Source organism: Eucalyptus grandis, chromosome 5 (assembly GCF_016545825.1).
Source record: "Eucalyptus grandis isolate ANBG69807.140 chromosome 5, ASM1654582v1, whole genome shotgun sequence".
NCBI classification, from domain to species: Eukaryota; Viridiplantae; Streptophyta; class Magnoliopsida; order Myrtales; family Myrtaceae; genus Eucalyptus; species Eucalyptus grandis.
Genome location: NC_052616.1, coordinates 33,860,620 through 33,881,320, shown reverse-complemented (window position 1 = coordinate 33,881,320; position 20,701 = coordinate 33,860,620). Strand labels below are relative to the sequence as shown.

At 40.3% G+C, this 20,701-nt stretch overlaps 1 protein-coding gene and 1 pseudogene across 1 annotated transcript; both read right to left on the bottom strand.

The window, feature by feature from the left end:
• Positions 1 to 1,351: 1,351 nt before the first annotated feature.
• LOC104446712 (aquaporin NIP1-1-like) lies at positions 1,352 to 3,930 on the bottom strand. Its single transcript, XM_039313622.1, has 4 exons — positions 3,606 to 3,930; positions 2,677 to 2,870; positions 1,999 to 2,060; positions 1,352 to 1,517 (listed from the first exon to the last, which is right to left on the bottom strand). Exons 1-4 carry the CDS (start codon positions 3,928 to 3,930, stop codon positions 1,352 to 1,354), a joined length of 747 nt encoding a protein of 248 aa, XP_039169556.1.
• An 11,745-nt stretch (positions 3,931 to 15,675) lies between these two features.
• Positions 15,676 to 18,134, bottom strand: LOC120293850 (annotated as a pseudogene).
• Positions 18,135 to 20,701: the final 2,567 nt, after the last annotated feature.

Below are 20,701 nucleotides of genomic sequence, written 5' to 3'. Positions count from 1 at the left end.
AGATGATAAAGTGTCAACAGTCCTTCGCCAGTGCGAAAGTTCCTCCCATTACTGTTTCAGGATTCATTACTTCAAAAACTTCAAAAGCATTGTCATTCAAGACACTGGGAGTAACTTAGATGGGTACTGAACCATGCACTAGTTTAAGCTGATACGAGACGGTCTATGGAGTCGTGGATAAGTAGAGCAACGGACTTGTCATACCCAGACGGAACTCCATGGTTATGGAGTTGTAGTCTCCCTCAGCCTCTTTTTCGGTACCAAATTTCTATTTCAACACTTGAGCGATGTGTTACTTCGGTTGCACAACATCTTTCTGCATGTCTAACTTTGAGCCAGGCTTGATTCCTAGCGTGATGACCCTTTCGAATGGAAGGTTTCTTCCTCTATGAATGTTGCGTGCAATCGAGATGAAATTCATCGCTTTCTCCCAATCCCGTAGATTGTAATTTGCATCTAGAGGCATGAGGTACAATGCACCGACACAAAGGAAAGAGAAATGTCTCTAGACAATTTTTTTTTTCTTTTAATAAATTAGGAAATTGCGAAAAGGATCAAATTTATTATACGAACTTAAATGTAAAAATTAGATCGGGCAAAACGACTCACGAGCTGTTGGAGAGAGCAAGACTGCGAGAGATGATAGGAATTAGGTTATTTTTATAGAGAGGAGAGGACCAAGGACCGTGAGAGCTAGAATTTGTAATTACCAAATTAGAGTTTTTAAAACATAAAAACCAATGTACGCACACTAGTCCGGTCTTGGTTGGGGGTTTCACGCCTGGAACCAATTCGTTCCGGTTTGAGCAATTTTCAGTCCAATTTGTTACTTTTGCATACCCCTATTTAGAACTTATTAAATAATTTTTTGGCTCTTCTACAAGTCACCAATTTTAGATTCTTCTAAGATGTTATTTTTTTCCTGCATGACATGAAAGCTAATTCATTCTTACCACATGTAAAGATATTTACTTTCGTAATTGGAATACGACCCGTCAATTGTAACCGGAATACAACCTGTCAACGTTCACAATTAAGAGAGAGAGAGACCATCAATTGAATTAGGAAAACTAAACCCTTTACACTATGGATGCATACATCAAGAGCAAAATCGAGAGAGAGAGGAGAACGAAAACAAAAGGAGTTTGACTTCAATGTCGAGTCAAAGAGAGGGGGATAGAGAGAGAGAGAGAGAGCAAAACAAATTTGGAAAACTAAACCCTTTACACTATGGATGCATACATCGAGCAAAATCGAGAGAGAGAGAACGAAAACCCAAAAGGAGTTTGACTTCAATGTGGAGTCAAAGAGAGGGGGTTCAAGCGGAGCTCCGGAGGAACGACCCGGCGATTTATCGGATGGGCTTGTCGGTGAACCGGATCAGGTTGTAGACCCATGCCCCGGAAATTGCCCCGACTATTGGTGCCACGATGTAGATCCACAGCTTGGCGTAATGGTGAGACACTATCGCCGGACCCAAGCTCCTTGCCGGGTTCATTGATGCTCCCGTTATTGGCCTAAGCCACCATCAGATGAAAGAAAAAAATCACAAAATAATCATCACGAAATCCTAATTTCTGCCCAAATTCGTACTTTGTTTCTTAGCAAAAGAAAAGGTTGACAGCCAATTATTGGGAAAAATGATATCGGTCATTCAAATAACTTTCATTTTAAATTGACGGCCAAGCGTTACTTGAGAAAAGGTTGAGGATGGCCTTTTCGATAAAGATGTATCTTATGTTATTTAAATAATTATTTGGAACATCAACATATTATAAGATGTAGTCAATCGCATACTATTCATCTTACTTGAGAAAGGACGTTACCAATTTTACATTTTTTACATTGTAAATGTTCTTTTATTCTATTTGTTAGAATATCATAGCAAAAGGCTTCTTCTTTTGTGCCCCCCAGAAAATAGTAATTTCAATATTGGGACGGTTTACGTAATATAATAATTTAAATAATCATGGTCAAATAAGAAGAAGAAGTCATTACCCTGCAAACAACACGTTGAGCAAGACGGTTGCACCGACAACAAGACCGGCGAATTCTCCTCTCTGCATCAATCGCGAAACATTAATTAACTAATATTAGCTTTGATTAATATTTAAAATGAATCTTTTCCTCATTCAATAATGTCCGATTTGCTTAGGATGATTTTAAGGATGTCTACACTTTCCGAGTATCACCTCTTGCTTCTCAAAATCTTCTCCATATCCCTTGAAGAGCAACTATGTCCGACGCGTTAACATGATTATTCGGTGAACTCCAGAAGCATACACGAATTTAGCATAATAAATTTTATGGCACAATCAACAAAAGTATTACATTTTCCTATGACACGACTTGGTGCGATTATAAAATTCGAATATGGCACATGAACACAACTGACCAGCCCTTGTAAGAACTTAGAAGTGGATCGACCCTTTTTGTCAGGATAGCCTAGCATTGCTGGTAGGGGCCACGGCCCTCTAGCCTCTAGGTACTATGCGCAACATGCATTAATCATTGAAATTTGACGTAATTTCTAACTAATCTTATGCGTTTTTAAAAGATTTTCATATCCCGCCGCTTCTTGAAGGGATTGTGCATAAAATTTTACTTGTCCACGAATGTCCATTGAAATTTCCCCAATAAACAGCAGGTAATTCAAAGAAAGAAGTTAGAACTCACTGCTCTATTGTCGGTGCCAACGCCGGAGACGATGAACATGAGGTAAAAAGTGATGATGAACTCAAAGACGAACGCTTGCACATCCGAACCGGCCGGTTGTGTCCCCACGAAATGATTGAGCTTTCCGGTGAAGAGCAACCGCAGCGTCCCGCACGCCAATGTCGATCCAATAACTTGCGCCGTTATATAGGAAGCACCTACACGCCAAGAACAAAATGCAGCAGAGAGGAAAGTTTAGCTTAGCAAAAACATAAAAAAGAATCCTCCGTTAATTGCCTAAACTAATGCTTTTGCCGATCAAGAAAAAATGATATTGCAAACGAATGAACCCCCAAGAGGGCTATTTAAATCTTTGATTGAAAAAAGTTGGATCCGTCAAGCTCTAAACCGGTGGCTGCTTAGCATCACGTGACTCGGATTGATCAAAAGGTCACAGGACGATTTTATTGGAAATCCTATTGGACAGGATGAAAATAAAATAAACTTCGAATGGCGCATACATTATTTAAGGAAACTATTTAGCGGCTCTGCTTTCAGAATAGAACAAACCTTCATTTTTACTTTGTATTCGATAATAGAGAAAATACATACGACAAAATTATATGGAAAACACAGCAAAGAAAGGAAGGAGAGGAGCGAATTTCTTGTTTTGTTATATATGTTGGATTGTAGTTTGAGGTTTTATATTTAGGCAAATGAAAGAGGGGTTGGTAAAGAACAAATTAAACCAACCGGCTTGATATTTATAAATCGAGCCCTTACAAAATTGTTGCAATAATCAATGCAAAATAATGTATTTCATGATTGTCATAACAGTTGAAATAGCCAATAGATATTGATCCCAAATTGTTTTGCATTATGGTTCACCTATTTTAAAAGGAAGATTGACAAAAATAGTTAGGAGCTTGGACTTCCGAAGAGATATGATCGCACCTCATTCCATGGAAACCTCCTGCAGGTGGCGAAAGCAATGGTGACGGCCGGGTTGAAATGGGCGCCGGAGATGTGCCCGACCGAGTACACCAACACCATCACCGCCAAACCCCACACCATCGATATCCCTGGAAGCGTCACCACCTTTTCGTTGTCCAAGTTCACCGCCACCGACCCGCAACCGGCGAATATCAAGAAGTACGTCCCAAAGACCTCCGCGATCAACTGCAACATTTTGAGTAATTTGGGATCAAACCTTTTCGTACCGAAAGTCCTAAATTCTCTGCATATTATTATAAGTTTGAGGAGTCTAAATGCCATGGCAGTGCAGTACACAATATGTGCACCTCAAAAGATTCTTGATGAACATTTATATTTTAAGTGAACACGCGAAAAAAGAAAGTAAAAAACAAAAAAGGAGACGAGAAGGTAGGGTTTGGGGGAAAAAGAGTCTCCATTAGAACGAAAGTAACCTTTTGAACACATGGAAAAGAGAGATAATGCCTTTGATCTCTTGCTTGGTTCTGGAATTGTCTTTTATTTCCAAGACAACTTCACTGTCTCCATTGCTCCCACTGGTCTGATCTGCCATTTTCTGCAAATTCAAGGTAAGGAGCAAACGGCAGCTTTTCAGGATTGACCAGAAGGGGAGAGAATTTGCCGGTATGCGTTCGAACCGTGTGGCATTTGAAAAGAAGCAGGCCCTATTTATACTTGTACCCGAGAGAGATCGATGTGGATTAAGATTGTGTATGACAGCCTGGATTTCTAAAAGTATTTATCGCGCTTCTAAATTTGTTTTTCCTAAGTAGAGACCTCAAAAAAAAGGCAACATTGAAAAGGGATGATGACTTGTGAACAGACGTGGCGATGGAGGTCGATTTATCCCCCTCAAGCTGAAATAGAGTAAGGCACAAATTAGATTTATAATTTGAGCAAATTCCTGGATCTGATGCCTATTTGTGGTTGGTATTATCGGTTTTGAGATTGGAACTTGATATGTTATTTGACCTATCTTTGAATGTGAGTCAATCTTGCGTTAGGCTATAATTGGCTGGTGTTTTTGAGTATCTAGGAAACTAGATATTTGTTTTGTCCAATTATGGGACTAAGGGGGCAATATAGATTTAGGGTGCATTTGGCATTAGCTTGGCCAAGTACCTTTGGGTACTCAAAGCCCATTTGCCCAAATATTGGGTGTTTGGGAAAAAAATTTAGACCTGCCTTGAAGAAATGCTGGTCTTCCAAAGGCTAAAGCTCAAGGCGGGTCCTAGGCTGCCTTGGGCTTTCAAGCATTTTCGAAAGGCCCGATGCACTGTTCATCTTCCCCTTCGTCGAATTCTGAGATGTCGGCAAGCAAGGTGGCGACTTGGCCGGCGAGGTGGCGATGGGTCGGTGACGGGTCGGAGAGAGGCCGGCGAGGTGGCAACGGGTCGACAACAGGTTGGAGAGAGGCCGGCAACCGTCGCCGCACCCCGTCGACCGTCACCGACCAGTCGCGTGACCCAGATCTGGGTTGCGGAGGTCGCCTAGGTCGTGGCGGGTCTGTCGCCACGACCTCCTGATCCACGACTTCGCCTCGAGCTAGATCCGGGTCGCGGAGGTCGCCGGAGGTCGCAGCGACCCAGGCGACACAGGACCTCACCGCGACCTAGATCCTCCGCGACCTTGTGGTGACCTTCGCGGCGCAGTGGGTTGCGCAACGGCTCGGCAAGGGTCGATGCGACCCTTGCCGAATCACCTACCCTTCGCCGGCGCGAAGCCTTGGCCGCGGTCACCCCTTGCGGCCTTGGCCGGCGGTCACCACCAAAGCCTTGGCCGGCCAACTTTCCTTTTTTAATAATAAAAGTATTTTGTAAATTTAATTTACCCAAACACTATTTTGCACAAGTATACTTCACAATGGAATTTCACAAATAAATTTACCAAACACACTTTGCATTTTGAAAAACAGCCTTGAATCAAAGGCCTTTACATTTTCTCAAGGACTTTCCCCAAAAGTCTTTCCAAACGCACCCTTATTTGGAAGACATGCGTTTTGTGAATTGTCTATATTAGACCTAACTCTACCTCTCATGAGCTGTTATTGCATGAGGCCTTCCTAGATTAGCCTTGTTTGCTTCACGTTGGCTTGAAATATCACCAATGTCACCGATCCGCAAAAGTGGGATGTAAAATACATTGGTAAGGTAGTGTTTAAGGTCTTGAGTGATTAGTAACTTCTTTTTGCTGTAACATATCAAATGTCTGATTTAATGGACGCTTTATCTTTTGTTAATAAATTGAAGATGATTCTACGATGTAAAATTTTGAAATAGGACTGAAAACTGGATTATCTAAATTAAAATTACTTCAATAATGAAAACTGAATTTTTAATGGTATTGACTCTTGATTTCAACCATAAAAAAACATTTATTTCCACTAGTTCATCCTATAGTTTTAGGAAGATTGAGTTCTATTAAAAAATTCAGTAGTAACTCAATGCGAAGCTTATAATATATATGTTCACTAGTTTAAAAGTATAGATGGTCTCCATAATTATAGTCTCGTTAATTTTTTTTTCCCTAAATAATGCTGCTTCTTTTTGTTTTTTGGTCAAATAGTATCCTTAATGCCACTTTTCAAGTAATCAACACATGGAAATTGTCGCAATTTGTTCAATTCACTTTAAACTATACGATAAATATTTTAAATAAAGTAGATCCTTCTAAAAGCTTGACGTTGATATATAATAAAATCATGACCGGCACTTCTTTTACCTCAAAACCTATATTATGTTAAAAAACTTAAATAGAAATTGAAAAAAAAAAAAAAAATGCTTTAAGGAACATAATCAGTATATCGATAATACCTTTGTTTAAAATATTCAGCGATATGAAATTGAAAATTCTTTTAAAATCTACGTCCACGAAATTAAATTTGATAATTGAAGTCACTAGCTTTTCACAACGTAGTTGATGAGATGTCGGACGGAAAAGTTATGTCCAATCAAAGTTTGTTCAAATTTGTAAAAACTTTACACAAATATTTTTCCCAATTTGACTATCACGGGCTTTCCTTAAGTTTAATAATTGAGTTAACGGGACATCAATGGAAATACTATACTCAGTCAAAATTTGGCCGAATCTCTGTAAAAATCACATGAAAAGTTTTCAAAAGTTTTCTCAATTTAATGAATTGAAACTAATAGACCCATCAAATGAGTAGGCCGGGACGAAAATAGTCCATCCAACTCAAATTGACTTATTTATTTAGTTTTTGTCCTCTTTTTTTTCGCAATATAAATTTAGTGGTCCTCATCCGATCCGAAACCAAATTTTCTCCTTAATTAGTTGCGGGCAACTCCATAGATCAATTCGTCAAGTACTGAGGCAGCTCGGGAATCGGGTTTTGGACTGGGACGTGGACATAACTGTGAGGTGAATGGCGCTGGTTCTTACCCGAGTGACTAGTAATGCCCTCCCTCTTCTTTGCTCTCGTAAATCGATTCGCATCCAAGTATTGACCGGCCCCGGTGGCCATCTCCTTCAAAACTAACGCTATAGGATCTTTTCCTATCCGACAAACAAACCCACAACCAAAACAGAATGGCCAAGAACAACCCAAAACTCCACCACGCATTCGAGAGGTTTTGCAAATGATGTAGCTCTCTTGAAGCCCACTGACTCGTCATCGACTCTGGCTCAGTAGGCAAAATGCCGGGACTGGGCGCACTTCTTCCAGACGAGACCGAGTCATCGAGCGAGTTCGTGTGGTGCAAGTCCTGCAATGTGGAGCACGTCATGCACCAGCTCGTTTTTGCAAAGAGTTTTACGAGAAATTCAGCAAGGCTGCGAAAGATCTCAAGCGAGAGAACTTGGAGGCCAACTCCTTCTTGAGGCCCTAGATTGTGACCGAACATGGCCATCTCAGTGGTCACCCCCTCGGCTTTGGGTTCGCCAATGTCCTCTTGGTCGCCACCTGAGTACGGTTCGACGGAGTCGTTGAAGTCGGTGCCAACTCACAGGTTCATTTTAGCAAGCATGGATTTTGCTTGGTTCATTGTGGTCCTTACTGATTTTGCTCTGATTTGAACTTATTTGAGAAGAGATGATTATTGAAATTACCCACCTCTCATACTCGCAAGCTTACGGCTTGATTCATCGTAGTCCAATGCAAAGTCAAAAGGTATGTTCTTCGTCCTCCTACAATGTCCTCAAAGATCATTGTCTCTTGTCTCGAAACTGTAGACAAGATGTCACGCCCCGATCCTCGGGGACGCGCCCATCCTTCTACTTGGTCGATAATAAAGTGCGATATCTTAGGAATTTGTATCGCCGACCCTTTCATTTATAATACGCATGCAAAAGCAATTATAAATCATCAGACAATAAAATGATGGGATAAAAAAGTAAGGCCATATTTTTCATATTGAAATCTACAACCATACTTTTATACAGAGCATAGTTCGAAGAGCTTCACAAAACTAATCACAACTTTTTAGTCTCGGTCTATCCACATATATACAGGGTTCACAAAAGAGGATGGGATCTCAGTCCTCATCCAGATCATAGTCAAGATCAAACTGATCCTCCTTCGATTATTCTCCACTAAGCTCGTTTCTTTAAAACTCTTCATCATCTTCTTTAAGCTCATCCTCCTCCGAATGTCGGCTCATCCTCACGTGATCTAGGGGCCTGAAATATTATCCCACAACCAGGATGAGACTATGTTTCAGCAAGTTCTATCCCCTAAGACCCAATTAGTAAACTAATACGTTATCCGGGCTGCCTATGCACACACGGGTCAGAGTATTTACCTTGGCCTCAGATTCCACCTACATATTAGCATAGTTCAATAGGCACCCAAGAATCACATCATAGATTGATATCTTGATCAATCGACCTAGTCAATTTCATATTCACAAGACCACTTCCAGTCATTTCTACTATTCCAACTCAACTCCCAAATATGAATCACGGTTCTTACGATAGAGCTTATTTATAGGTGGTAATCACAGCCCCACCAGGCAACTTTCTTGGATTTAGTGGCTTTGCGGTCCCACCCGACCCTTTCAGGATTCAATGGCTTTATGATCCCACCCGACCCTTTCAAGATTCAATAACTTTATGGTCTCATCCGATCCTGTCAAGATTCAATGGCTTTACGGTCCCACCCAACCCTTTCAAGATTCAATTTAGGAATGAATCTTAAAATCACTCATAAATTACTTTAGCACTAAATAAAGCTCAAATAAATAAACGGATTGCACCACGACAATCATCCTGAAATTCCGGTCACCAGCCATCCCGGTTGAATTTCTAGAAAAATAAATAATTAAAGAATAATTTCGAAAATTAAATAAATAATTATTAAAATCCAATTTAGGCCCGTAATGCCAAATTGGACGCCAAAACGAGCCCGGAAAATTACGGAAACTCGTTCGATAAATAATAGCACCTTTCTATTCGCTAATGACTAAATCTAACCGCCTAACATGCATCGGTAAGTCACTAATTAATTGTTCTAATCTAATCTAACCAACCCCTAAGCATAATTAGCAAACTAAGAAAGCCTTAGTGAGCAAAACTCACTTGATTAAAAGCGGGAACCAAATCACCGCAACGGTGGCCGAAATCGGGCTTTCGATGACACCAGCAAGCTTGGACCGGGCCTTAAACTTAGGCCCAACAAATCTCAGCCCAATTGAGATTTGTTCTTGCACTGGAATGGGCTTGCTCTTGGGCTTGCGCCTAGCTGTGATTGGGATTGAAACAAAGCTGAAATGGGCCTGTCTTTGCTGGGCTTGAAGATTGCTTGGGATGGACTGACTTACTGGGCTCGTTGACTAAACAGGCCTGGCTTCAAGGCTGAGCTGGAATTTACGTGGGCTTCAAATGGCCCAACAGCTGGGCCGAACAAGGAAATCGACAAGGGACGCTGGGCTGCTCGAGCGTGGACTGAAGACAGGCAAATGGATGGGCTACGGGCTTCGTGCGGATGGAAGGCTGGCGTCGAATGGAGAAGCGACTGCTGGCGTCGTGTTGTTGGGCAGTTGGATTCGAGGGCTTCACAGTCACCTGTTGAAACTCCGTTGATGAACTTGCACGCGTGAAGGAGGGGACGTATGGCCACAACAAAGCAGAAGCTGGTCCGTGGAGTTGCCGACGTGGAGAGAAGATGGCGTTCAATGGACTTTCTCCTTTTTATTGACTGAAGAAGGCTAATAAGTGGGCAGGTGGCAACGTAGAGGATTGATGGGGCAAAGATCAGTGGAGCAACAGAGCGAGGGGCAGAGAAAGAGATCTGCTGGTGGAGACGTGGGTGTGTGCGGGTTGGCGGACGAAAGAAATTTCGAAGGGAAGCAGCTTGGTCTTCTTCAGCTGCTATTGAAGGTGTCACACAAAATGGGAAGGGAAAAGAGAGGCTGCCCAGTTGTGGTGGGAGAAAGAGAGATGGATAGAGATGAGAGGTGAGGGGGCTCCACTTGGCTTGGTATTCCACAACAAATATCTCTTTTGTTCCCTAACCTTGGACCAAAGCCATAGCTGTCTTCCACCAACTCCTTGCAGCCCAAAATGCCCCCATCTAGAAGGCTTAAGAGGTCCAAAAGTTAGGTCCTATGGGGTACTACGAATTTCTTAGCAAAGGCTTCAATTGCACAACTAAGAGACTCATTGATCCTCGAGGATGCGCCCATCCTTCTACTTGGTTGATTTTAAAGTGCGATATCCCAAGACTATATATCATCGACCCTTTCATTTATAATACGCATGCGGAATCTGTTATAAATCCTCAGACAATAAAATGATGGGATAGAAAAGCAAGGCCATATTTTTCATATTGAAATCCACAACCATACTTTTATACAGAGTATAGTTTGAAGAGCTTCACAAAACTAATCACAACTTTTTGGTCTCGGTCTATCCACATATATACAGGGTTCACAAAAGAGGATGGGATCTCAGTCCTCATCCAGATCGTAGTCAAGATCAAACTGATCCTCCTTTGATTCTTCCACTCAGCTTTGTTTCTTTTAAGCTCTCCATCATCTACTTTAAGCTCATCCTCACGTGATCTAAGGGCCTGAAATATTATCACACAACTAGGATGAGACTATGTCTCAGCAAGTTCTACCCCCTAAGACCTGATTAGTAAACTAATACGCTATCCAGGTTACCTGTGCACACACGGGTCAGAGGATTTACCTTGGCCTCAGATTCCACCTACATATTAGCATAGTCCAATACGCACCCAAACAATCACATCACGTATTGATATCTCGATCAATCGACCTAGTCGATATCATATTCATAAGACCACTTCCGGTCATTTCTACTATTCCAACTCAACTCCCAAATATGAATCACGGTTCTTACGACAGAGCTTATTTATAGGTGGTAATCACAGCCCCACAAAGTAACTTTCTTGGATTTAGAGGCTTTACGGTCCCACCCAACCCTTTTAGGATTCAATGGCTTTATGATCCCACCCGACCCTTTCAAGATTCAATGGCTTTATGGTCCCATCCGACTCTTTCAAGATTCAATGGCTTTACGATCCCATTGGACTCTTTCAAGATTCAATTTATGAATAAATCTTAAAATCGCTCATAAATTACATTAGCACCAAATAAAACTCAAATAAATAAATGAATGGATTGCACCACGACAATCATCATGAAATTCCGGTCACTAGCCATCCCGGTTGAATTTCCATAAAAAAAAATAATTAAAGAATTAATTTCGAAAATTATATAAATGATTATTAAAATCCAATTTAGGCCCGTAATGCCAAATTGGACGCCGAAACGAGCCCAAAAAAATTATCGAAACTCGTTCGATAAATAATAGCACATTTCTATTTGCTAATGACTAAATCTAACCACCTAACATGCTTCGGTAAGTCACTAATTAATTGTTATAATCTAATCTAACCACCTAACTGCACTTAATTAAATCTAACAAACCCCTAAGCATAATTAGAAAACTAAGAAAGCATTAGTGAGCAAAACTCACTTGATTAAAAGTGGGAACCGAATCACCGCGATGGCAATGCAATGGCGGCCGAAATCGGGCTTTTGACGACACCAGCGGGCTTAGACCTGGCCTTAAACTTAGGCCCAACAAATCTTAGCCCAATTGAGATTTGTTCTTGCACTGGAATGGGCTTGCTCTTGGGCTTGGGCCTGGCTGCGATTGGGCTTGAAACAAAGTTGAAATGGGCTTGTCTTTGCTGGGCTTGAAGACTGCTGGAGATGGACCAGCTTACTGGGCTTGTTGACTGAACAGGCCTGGCTTCAAGGCTGAGCTGGAATTTATGTGGGCTTCAAATGGCCCAACAGCTGGGCCGAACAAGGAAATCAACAAGGGACGCTGGGCTTCTCGAGTGTGGACTAAAGACACGCGACTAGATGGGCTGCGGGCTTCGTGCGGATGGAAGGCTGGCGTCGAATGGAGAAGTAGCTGCTGGCGTCGTGCTGTTGGGCGGTTGGATCAAGGGCTTCACAGTCACCCGTTGAAGCTCCGGTGATGAACTTAGACGCATGGAGGAGGGGACGTATGGCCACAACAAAGCAGAAGCTGGTCCGTGGAGTTGCTGACGTGGAGAGAAGATGGCGTTCAGTGAACTTGCTCCTTTTTATTGACCGAAGAAGGCTAATAAGTCGGCAGGTGGTAGCGTGGACGATCGATGGGGCAGAGATCGGTGGGTAGCGAGCGAGGGCGAGAAAGAGACTTGCTGGTGGAGACATGGGTGTGTGCGAGGCTAGTGGACGAAGGAAATTTCGGAGGGAAAGCGGCTTGGTCTTCTTTAGCTGCTATTCAAGGTGTCGCCCGAAATGGGAAGGGAAGAGAGAGGCTATTTGGTTGTGGTGGGAGAAAGAGAGATGGATAGATATAAGAGGTGAGGGCTCCACTTGGCTTGGTATTCCACAACAAATATCTCTTTTGTTCCCTAACCTTGGACAAAAGCCATAGCTGTCTTCCACCAACTCCTTGCAGCCCAAAATGCCCCCATCTAGAAGGCTTAAGAGGTCCAAAAGTTAGGTCCTATGGGGTACTACGAATTTCTTAGCAAAGGCTTCAATTGCACAACCAAGAGTCTCACTTGGCCTCCATAAAATTTATTAACAATTCAATTATCAAAATGATAATTTTCCTCACCCTATAACTCATCTTGCATCCTAATTTTGCGACCGAAAACCATCTTCGGCATTTTCTGCACTAAAACAACCCGACGACTTTTTCCCAAAAAGTGTCGGGTGTCAAAAAAATCTTCTAGGACTAAGTCGTGGGTTCTAGAATTTATTGTGACATGACAGAATCTTCAATTTCTAAAATCAGACTCGAATCGACGGTAAATTTCCATTCGACGCGTTTTTAGCGTGACCTAGACTATTGGGTAGTTTTAAAAACTTTTTAAGGCAAATGACTCGTGGTCGATTTTTTTCAAACCATAATGAATCTAGTCCACTCAATGGTGACTCTCGATTGTCATGAAAATCTTACGGACAGAGAGTACCAAAAACGAGCAAGAATATCATATTAGTATCGATTGACGAGAATTTTCTAATTTAGTGGAGTCACCCATGATCGGTCACACATCTTAGTCGAACAAACCTATCTCTGATCTCAAATCGATTTTTAATTGTGCTGTAATGGTTTCTAAAGATAAGCACGGTCGAGAAGCTGATTCCTGATCGAATTTTCAAGTCTGTTGCCTTAAAATTTCTTAATAGCTTACTCGACAGTCTAGTTATCTCAAGAGTGATTGGCTTTGAGAATAGCCCTATGAACGCGTCAACAAAATGCCCGATAAATTTAGTAGAAAACAAGTTGAAGAAATTCAGGATGTCACACAAGAGATCAGCCACGACATAACAGTCCTCCATTCCACGATAGAAGACGTATGTTTTTATCTTTACGTGTGCATGACATTGCCATGATGAACATTTATGGACTTCTCTTAATATGTTTGTGTAAAGACCTCATAAGATGTTTCCCAAGACTTTATCCGGAGGTCTTTTTCTGAGATTTTATGAAGCAAAATGAAAACATTTGCAAAATTATGTAGTTGTACTTGTAGTCTCCCTCGGCCTCTTTTTCGGTATCGAATTTCTATTTCAACACTTGAGCAATGTGTTGCTTCAATTGCACAACATTTTTCTTGCATGCCTAACTTTGAGCCTGGCTTGTTTCCTAGCGGAATGACCCCTTAGAATGGAAGGTTTCTTCCTTTATGAAAGTTGCGCGCAATCGAGATGAAATTCATCACTTTCTCCCAATCCCGTAGATTGTAATTTGCATCTAGAGGCATGAGGTACAATGCACCAACACAAAGGAAAGAGAAATGTCTCTAGACAATTTTTTTTTTTTAATGAATTAGGAAATTGCGAAAAGGATCAAATTTATTATACGGGCTTAAATGTAAAAATTAGATCGGGCAAAACGACTCACAAGCTGTTGGAGAGAGCATGAGTGCGAGCGGCGAGAGAGGGAGAGAGCAAGACTGCGAGAGATGAGAGGAATTAGGTTATTTTTATAGAGAGGAGAGTTCAAGGAACGTGAGAGCTAGAATTAGTAATTACCAAATTAGAGTTTTTAAGTCTGTTGCCTTAATATTTCTTAATGGCTTACTTTGACAGTCTAGTTATCTCGAGAGTGATTGGCTTTGAGAATAGCCCTATGAACGCGTCAACAAAATGCCCGATAAATTCAGTAGAAAAAAAGTTGAAGAAATTCAGGATGTCACACAAGAGATCAGCCACGACATAACAGTCCTCCATTCCACGACAGAAGACGTATGTTTTTATCTTTATGTGTGCATCACATTGCCATGATGAACATTTATGGACTTCTCTTAATATGTTTGTGTAAAGACCTCATAAGATGTTTCCCGAGACTTTATCCGGAGGTCTTTTCTGAGATTTTATGAAGCAAAATGAAAACATTTGCAAAATTATGTAGTTGTAGTCTCCCTCGGCCTCTTTTTCGGTATTGAATTTCTATTTCAACACTTGAGCAATGTGTTGCTTCAATTGCACAACATTTTTCTGCATGCCTAACTTTGAGCCTGGCTTGTTTCCTAGCGGAATGACCCCTTAGAATGGAAGGTTTCTTCCTTTATGAAAGTTGCGTGCAATCGAGATGAAATTCATCACTTTCTCCCAATCCCGTAGATTGTAATTTGCATCTAGAGGCATGAGGTACAATGCACCAACACAAAGGAAAGAGAAATGTCTCTAGACAATTTTTTTTTTTAATGAATTAGGAAATTGCGAAAAGGATCAAATTTATTATACGGGATTAAATGTAAAAATTAGATCGGGCAAAACGACTCACAAGCTGTTGGAGAAAGCATGAGTGCGAGCGGCGAGAGAGGGAGAGAGCAAGACTGCGAGAGATGAGAGGAATTAGGTTATTTTTATAGAGAGGAGAGTTCAAGGAACGTGAGCTAGAATTAGTAATTACCAAATTAGAGTTTTAAAACATAAAAACTAATATACGCACACTAGTCCGGTCTTGTTAGGTGGTTTCACACCTGGAACCAATTCGTTCCCGTTTGAGCAATTTTCAGTCCAATTTGGTACTTTTGCATACCCCTATTTAGAATTTATTGAATAATCTTTTGGCTCTTCTACAAGTCGCCAATTTAGATTCTTCTAAGATGTCATTTTTTTTCCTGCATGACAAGAAAACTAATTCATTCTTACCACATGTAAAGATACTTACTTTCGTAATTGGAATACGACCCGTCAATTGTAACCGGAATACAACCTGTCAACGTTCACAATTAAGAGAGAGAGACCATCAATTGAATTCGGAAAACTAAACCCTTTACACTATGAATGCATACATCAAGAGCAAAATCGAGAGAGAGAGGAGAACGAAAACAAAAGGAGTTTGACTTCAATGTTGAGTCAAAGAAAGTGGGATAGAGAGAGAGAGAGCAAAACAAACCATCAATTGAATTTGGAAAACTAAACCCTTTACACTATGGATGCATACATCGAGCAAAATCGAGAGAGAGAGAGAACGAAAACCCAAAAAGGAGTTTGACTTCAATGTGGAGTCAAAGAGAGGGGTTCAAGCGGAGCTCCGGAGGAACGACCCGGTGATTTATCGGATGGGCTTGTCGGTGAACCGGATCAGGTTGTAGACCCATGCCCCGGAAATTGCCCCGACTATTGGTGCCACGATGTAGATCCACAGCTTGGCGTAATGGTGAGACACTATCGCCGGACCCAAGCTCCTTGCCGGGTTCATTGATGCTCCCGTTATTGGCCTAAACCACCATCAGATGAAAGAAAAAAAATCACAAAATAATCATCACAAAATCCCTAATTTCTGCCCAAATTCGTACTTTGTTTCTTAGCAAAAGAAAAGGTTGACAGCCAATTATTGGGAAAAATGATATCGGTCATTCAAATAACTTTCATTTTAAATTGACGGCCAAGCGTTACTTGAGAAAAGGTTGAGGATGGCCTTTTCGATAAAGATGTATCTTATGTTATTTAAATAATTATTTGGAAAATCAACATATTATAAGATGTAGTCAATCGCATACTATTCATCTTACTTGAAAGGACGTTACCAATTTTACATTTTTTACATTGTAAATGTTCTTTTATTCTATTTGTTAGAATATCATAGCAAAGCAAAAAGCTTCTTCTTTGTGCCCCGAAAATCGTAATTTCAATATTGAGACGGTTTACGCAATATAATAATTTAAATAATCATGGTCAAATAAGAAGAAGAAGTCATTACCCTGCAAACAACACGTTGAGCAAGACGGTTGCACCGACAGCAAGACCGGCGAATTCTCCTCTCTGCATCAATCGCGAAACATTAATTAACTAATATTAGCTTTGATTAATATTTAAAATGAATCTTTTTCCTCATTCAATAATGTCCGATTTGCTTAGGATGATTGCAAGGATGTCTAACACTTTCCGAGTATGCATACACGAATTTAGCATAATAAGTTTTACGGCACAATTAACAAAAGTATTACATTTTCCTATGACACGACTCGATGTGATTATAAAATTCGAATATGGCACGTGAACACAACTAACCAGCCCTTGTAAGAACTTAGAAGTGGATCGACCCTTTTTGTTAGGATAGCCTAGCATTGTTGGTACGGGCCTTGGTCCTCTAGCCTCTAGGTACTATGCGCAAAATGCATTAATATTTTCCATGTCCATGAGAATTTCCCATAATTTCTAACTAATCTTATGTGTTTTTATGAGATTTTCATATCCCGCTGGTTCTTAAAGGGATTGTGCATAAAATTTTACTTGTCCACGAATGTCCATTGAAATTTCCCCAATAAACAGCAGGTAATTCGAAGAAAGAAGTTAGAACTCACGGCTCTATTGTCCGTGCCAACGCCAGAGACGATGAACATGAGGTAAAAAGTAATGATGAACTCAAAGACGAACGCTTGCACATCCGAACCGGCCGGTTGTGTCCCCACGAAATGATTGAGCTTTCCGGTGAAGAGCAACCGCAGCGTCCCGCACGCCAATGTCGATCAATAACTTGCGCCGTTATATAGGAAGCACCTACACGCCAAGAACAAAATGCAGCCAAGAGGAAAGTTTAGCTTAGCAAAAACATAAAAAGAATCCTCCGTTAATTGCCTAAACTAATGCTTTTGCCGATCAAGATTTAGATAGAAAAAATGAGATTGCAAACGAATGAACCCCCAAGAGGGCTATTTAAATCATTGATTGAAAAAGTTGGATCCGTCAAGCTCTAAAACCGGTGGCTGCTTAGCATCATGTGACTCGGATTGATCAAAAGGTATCAGGACGATTTTATTGGAAATCTATTGGACAGGATGAAAATAAAGTAAACTTCGAATGGCGCAGACATTATTTAAGGAAACTATTTAGCGGCTCTGCTTTCAGAATAGAACAAACCTTCATTTTTACTTTGTATTCGATAATAGAGAAAATACATACAACAAAATTATATGGAAAACACAGCAAAGAAAGGAAGGAGAGGAGCGAATTTCTTGTTTTGTTATATATGTTGGATTGTAGTTTGAGGTTTTATATTTAGGCAAATGAAAGAGGGGTTGGTAAAGAACAAATTAAACCAACCGGCTTGATATTTATAAATCGAGCCCTTACAAAATTGTTGCAATAATCAATGCAAAATAATGTATTTCATGATTGTCATAACAGTTGAAATAGCCAATAGATATTGATCCCAAATTGTTTTGCATTATGGTTCACCTATTTTAAAAGGAAGATTGACAAAAATAGTTAGGAGCTTGGACTTCCGAAGAGATATGATCGCACCTCATTCCATGGAAACCTCCTGCAGGTGGCGAAAGCAATGGTGACGGCCGGGTTGAAATGGGCGCCGGAGATGTGCCCGACCGAGTACACCAACACCATCACCGCCAAACCCCACACCATCGATATCCCTGGAAGCGTCACCACCTTTTCGTTGTCCAAGTTCACCGCCACCGACCCGCAACCGGCGAATATCAAGAAGTACGTCCCAAAGACCTCCGCGATCAACTGCAACATTTTGAGTAATTTGGGATCAAACCTTTTCGTACCGAAAGTCCTAAATTCTCTGCATATTATTATAAGTTTGAGGAGTCTAAATGCCATGGCAGTGCAGTACACAATATGTGCACCTCAAAAGATTCTTGATGAACATTTATATTTTAAGTGAACACGAAAAAAGAAAGTAAAAACAAAAAAGGAGACGAGAAGGTAGGGTTTGGGGGGAAAAAGAGTCTCCATTAGAACGAAAGTAACCTTTTGAACACATGGAAAAGAGAAGATAATGCCTTTGATCTCTTGCTTGGTTCTGGAATTGTCTTTTATTTCCAAGACAACTTCACTGTCTCCATTGCTCCCACTGGTCTGATCTGCCATTTTCTGCAAATTCAAGGTAAGGAGCAAACGGCAGCTTTTCAGGATTGACCAGAAGGGGAGAGAATTCGCCGGTATGCGTTCGAACCGTGTGACATTTGAATAGAAGCAGGCCCTATTTATACTTGTACCCGAGAGATCGATGTGGATTAAGATTGTGTATGACAGCCTGGATTTCTAAAAGTATTTATCGCGCTTCTAAATTTGTTTTTCCTAAGTAGAGACTTAAAAAAAAATGCAACATTGAAAAGGCATGATGACTTGTGAACAGACGTGGCGATGGAGGTCGATTTATCCCCCTCAAGCTGAAATAGAGTAAGGCACAAATTAGATTTATAATTTGAGCAAATTCCTGGATATGATGCCTATTTGTGGTTGGCATTATCGGGTTTGAGATTGGAACTTGATATGTTATTTGACCTATCTTTGAATGTGAGTCAATCTTGGGTTAGGCTATAATTGGCTGGTGTTTTTGAGTATCTAGGAAACTAGATATTTGCTTTGTCCAATTATGGGACTAAGGGGGCAAAATAGATTTATTTTGAAGACATGTGTTTTGTGAATTGTCTATATTAGACCTAACTCTACCTCTCATGAGCTGTTACTGCATGAGGCCTTCCTAGATTGGCCTTGTTTGCTTCACGTTGGCTTGAAATATCCTCAATGTCAGTGATTTGCCAAAGCTGTGGGATGTAAAATACATTGGTAAGGGAGTGTTTAAGGTCTTGAGTGATTAGTGACTTCTTTTTGTCGTAACATATCGAATGTCTGATTGCATGGACGCTTTATCTTTTGTTAATAAATTGAAAGATGATACTACGATGTAAAATTTTGAAATAGGACTGAAAGCTGGATTATCTAATTTAAAATTACTCAATAATGAAAAATGAATTTTTGATGGTATTGACTCTTGATTTCAACTGTAAAAAAACATTTATTTCCATTAGTTCATCCTATCGTTTTAGGAAGATTGAGTTCTATTAAAAAATTCAGTAGTAACTCAATGCGAAGCTTATAATATATATGTTCACTAGTTTAAAAGTATAGATGGTCTCCATAATTATAGTCTCGTTAATTTTTTTTTCCTAAATAATGCTGCTTCTTTTTGTTTTTTTGGTCAAATAGTATCCTTAATGCCACTTTTCAAGTAATCAAACGTGGAAATTGTCGCAATTTGTTCAATTCACTTTAAACTATACGATAAATATTTTAAATAAAGTAGATCCTTCTAAAAAGCTTGACGTTGATATATTATAAAAATCATGACCGGCACTTCTTTTACCTCAAAACCTATATTATCTTAAACAAATTAAATAGAAATTGAAAAAAATTATGTTTTAAGGAACATAATCAGTATATCCATAATACCTTTGTTTAAAATATTCAGCGATATGAAATTGAAAATTCTTTTAAAATCTACGTCCATGAAATTAAATTTGATAATTGAAGTCACTAGCTTTTTGCAATGTAGTCAATGAGATGTCAGACAAAAAAGTTATGTTCAATCAAAGTTTGGTCAAATTTGTAAAAACTTTACACAAATATTTTTCCCAATTTGACTATCACGGGCTTTCCTTAAGTTTAATAATTGAGTGAACGGGACATCAATGGAAATACTATATTAAGTCAAAATTTGGCCGAATTTGTGTAAAAATCACATGAAAAGTTTTCTCAATTTAATGAATTGAAACTAATAGACCCATCAAATGAGTAGGCCGGGACGAAAATAGTCCATCCAACTCAAATTGACTTATTTATTTAGTTTTTGTCCTTTTTTTCGCAATATAAATTTAGTGGTCCTTATCCGATCCTAAACCAAATTTTCTCCTTAATTAGTTGCGGGCAACTCCATAGATCAATTCGTCAAGTACTGAGGCAGCTCGGGGATCGGGTTTTGGACTGGGACGTGGACATAACTGTGAGGTGAATGGCGCTGGTTCTTACCCGAGTGACTAGTAATGCCCCCCTCTTCTTTGCTCTCGTAAATCGATTCGCTTCCAAGTATTGACCGGCCACGGTGGCCATCTCCTTCGAAACTAACGCTATAGGATCTTTTCATATCCGACAAACAAACCCACAACCAAAACACAATGGCCAAGAACAACCCAAAACTCCACCACGCATTCGAGAGGTTTTGCAAGTGATGTACCTCTCTTGAACCCCACTGTCTCGTCATCGACTCCGGTTTACTCGGCAAAACACTAGGACTGGAC

What these genes read in the sequence shown, in the direction of transcription:
- LOC104446712 (XM_039313622.1), bottom strand. Translation starts at nt 3,930, where the DNA reads ATGGCATTTAGACTCCTCAAACTTATAATAATATGCAGAGAATTTAGG. An exon ending in GTTTCCATGGAATGAGGTGC is followed by an intron (nt 2,871 to 3,605) that starts GATCATATCTCT and finishes GGCGTGTAGGTG; the next exon opens with CTTCCTATATAACGGCGCAA. An exon ending in CTCAACGTGTTGTTTGCAGG is followed by an intron (nt 1,518 to 1,998) that starts GTAATGACTTCT and finishes ATGGTGGCTTAG; the next exon opens with GCCAATAACGGGAGCATCAA.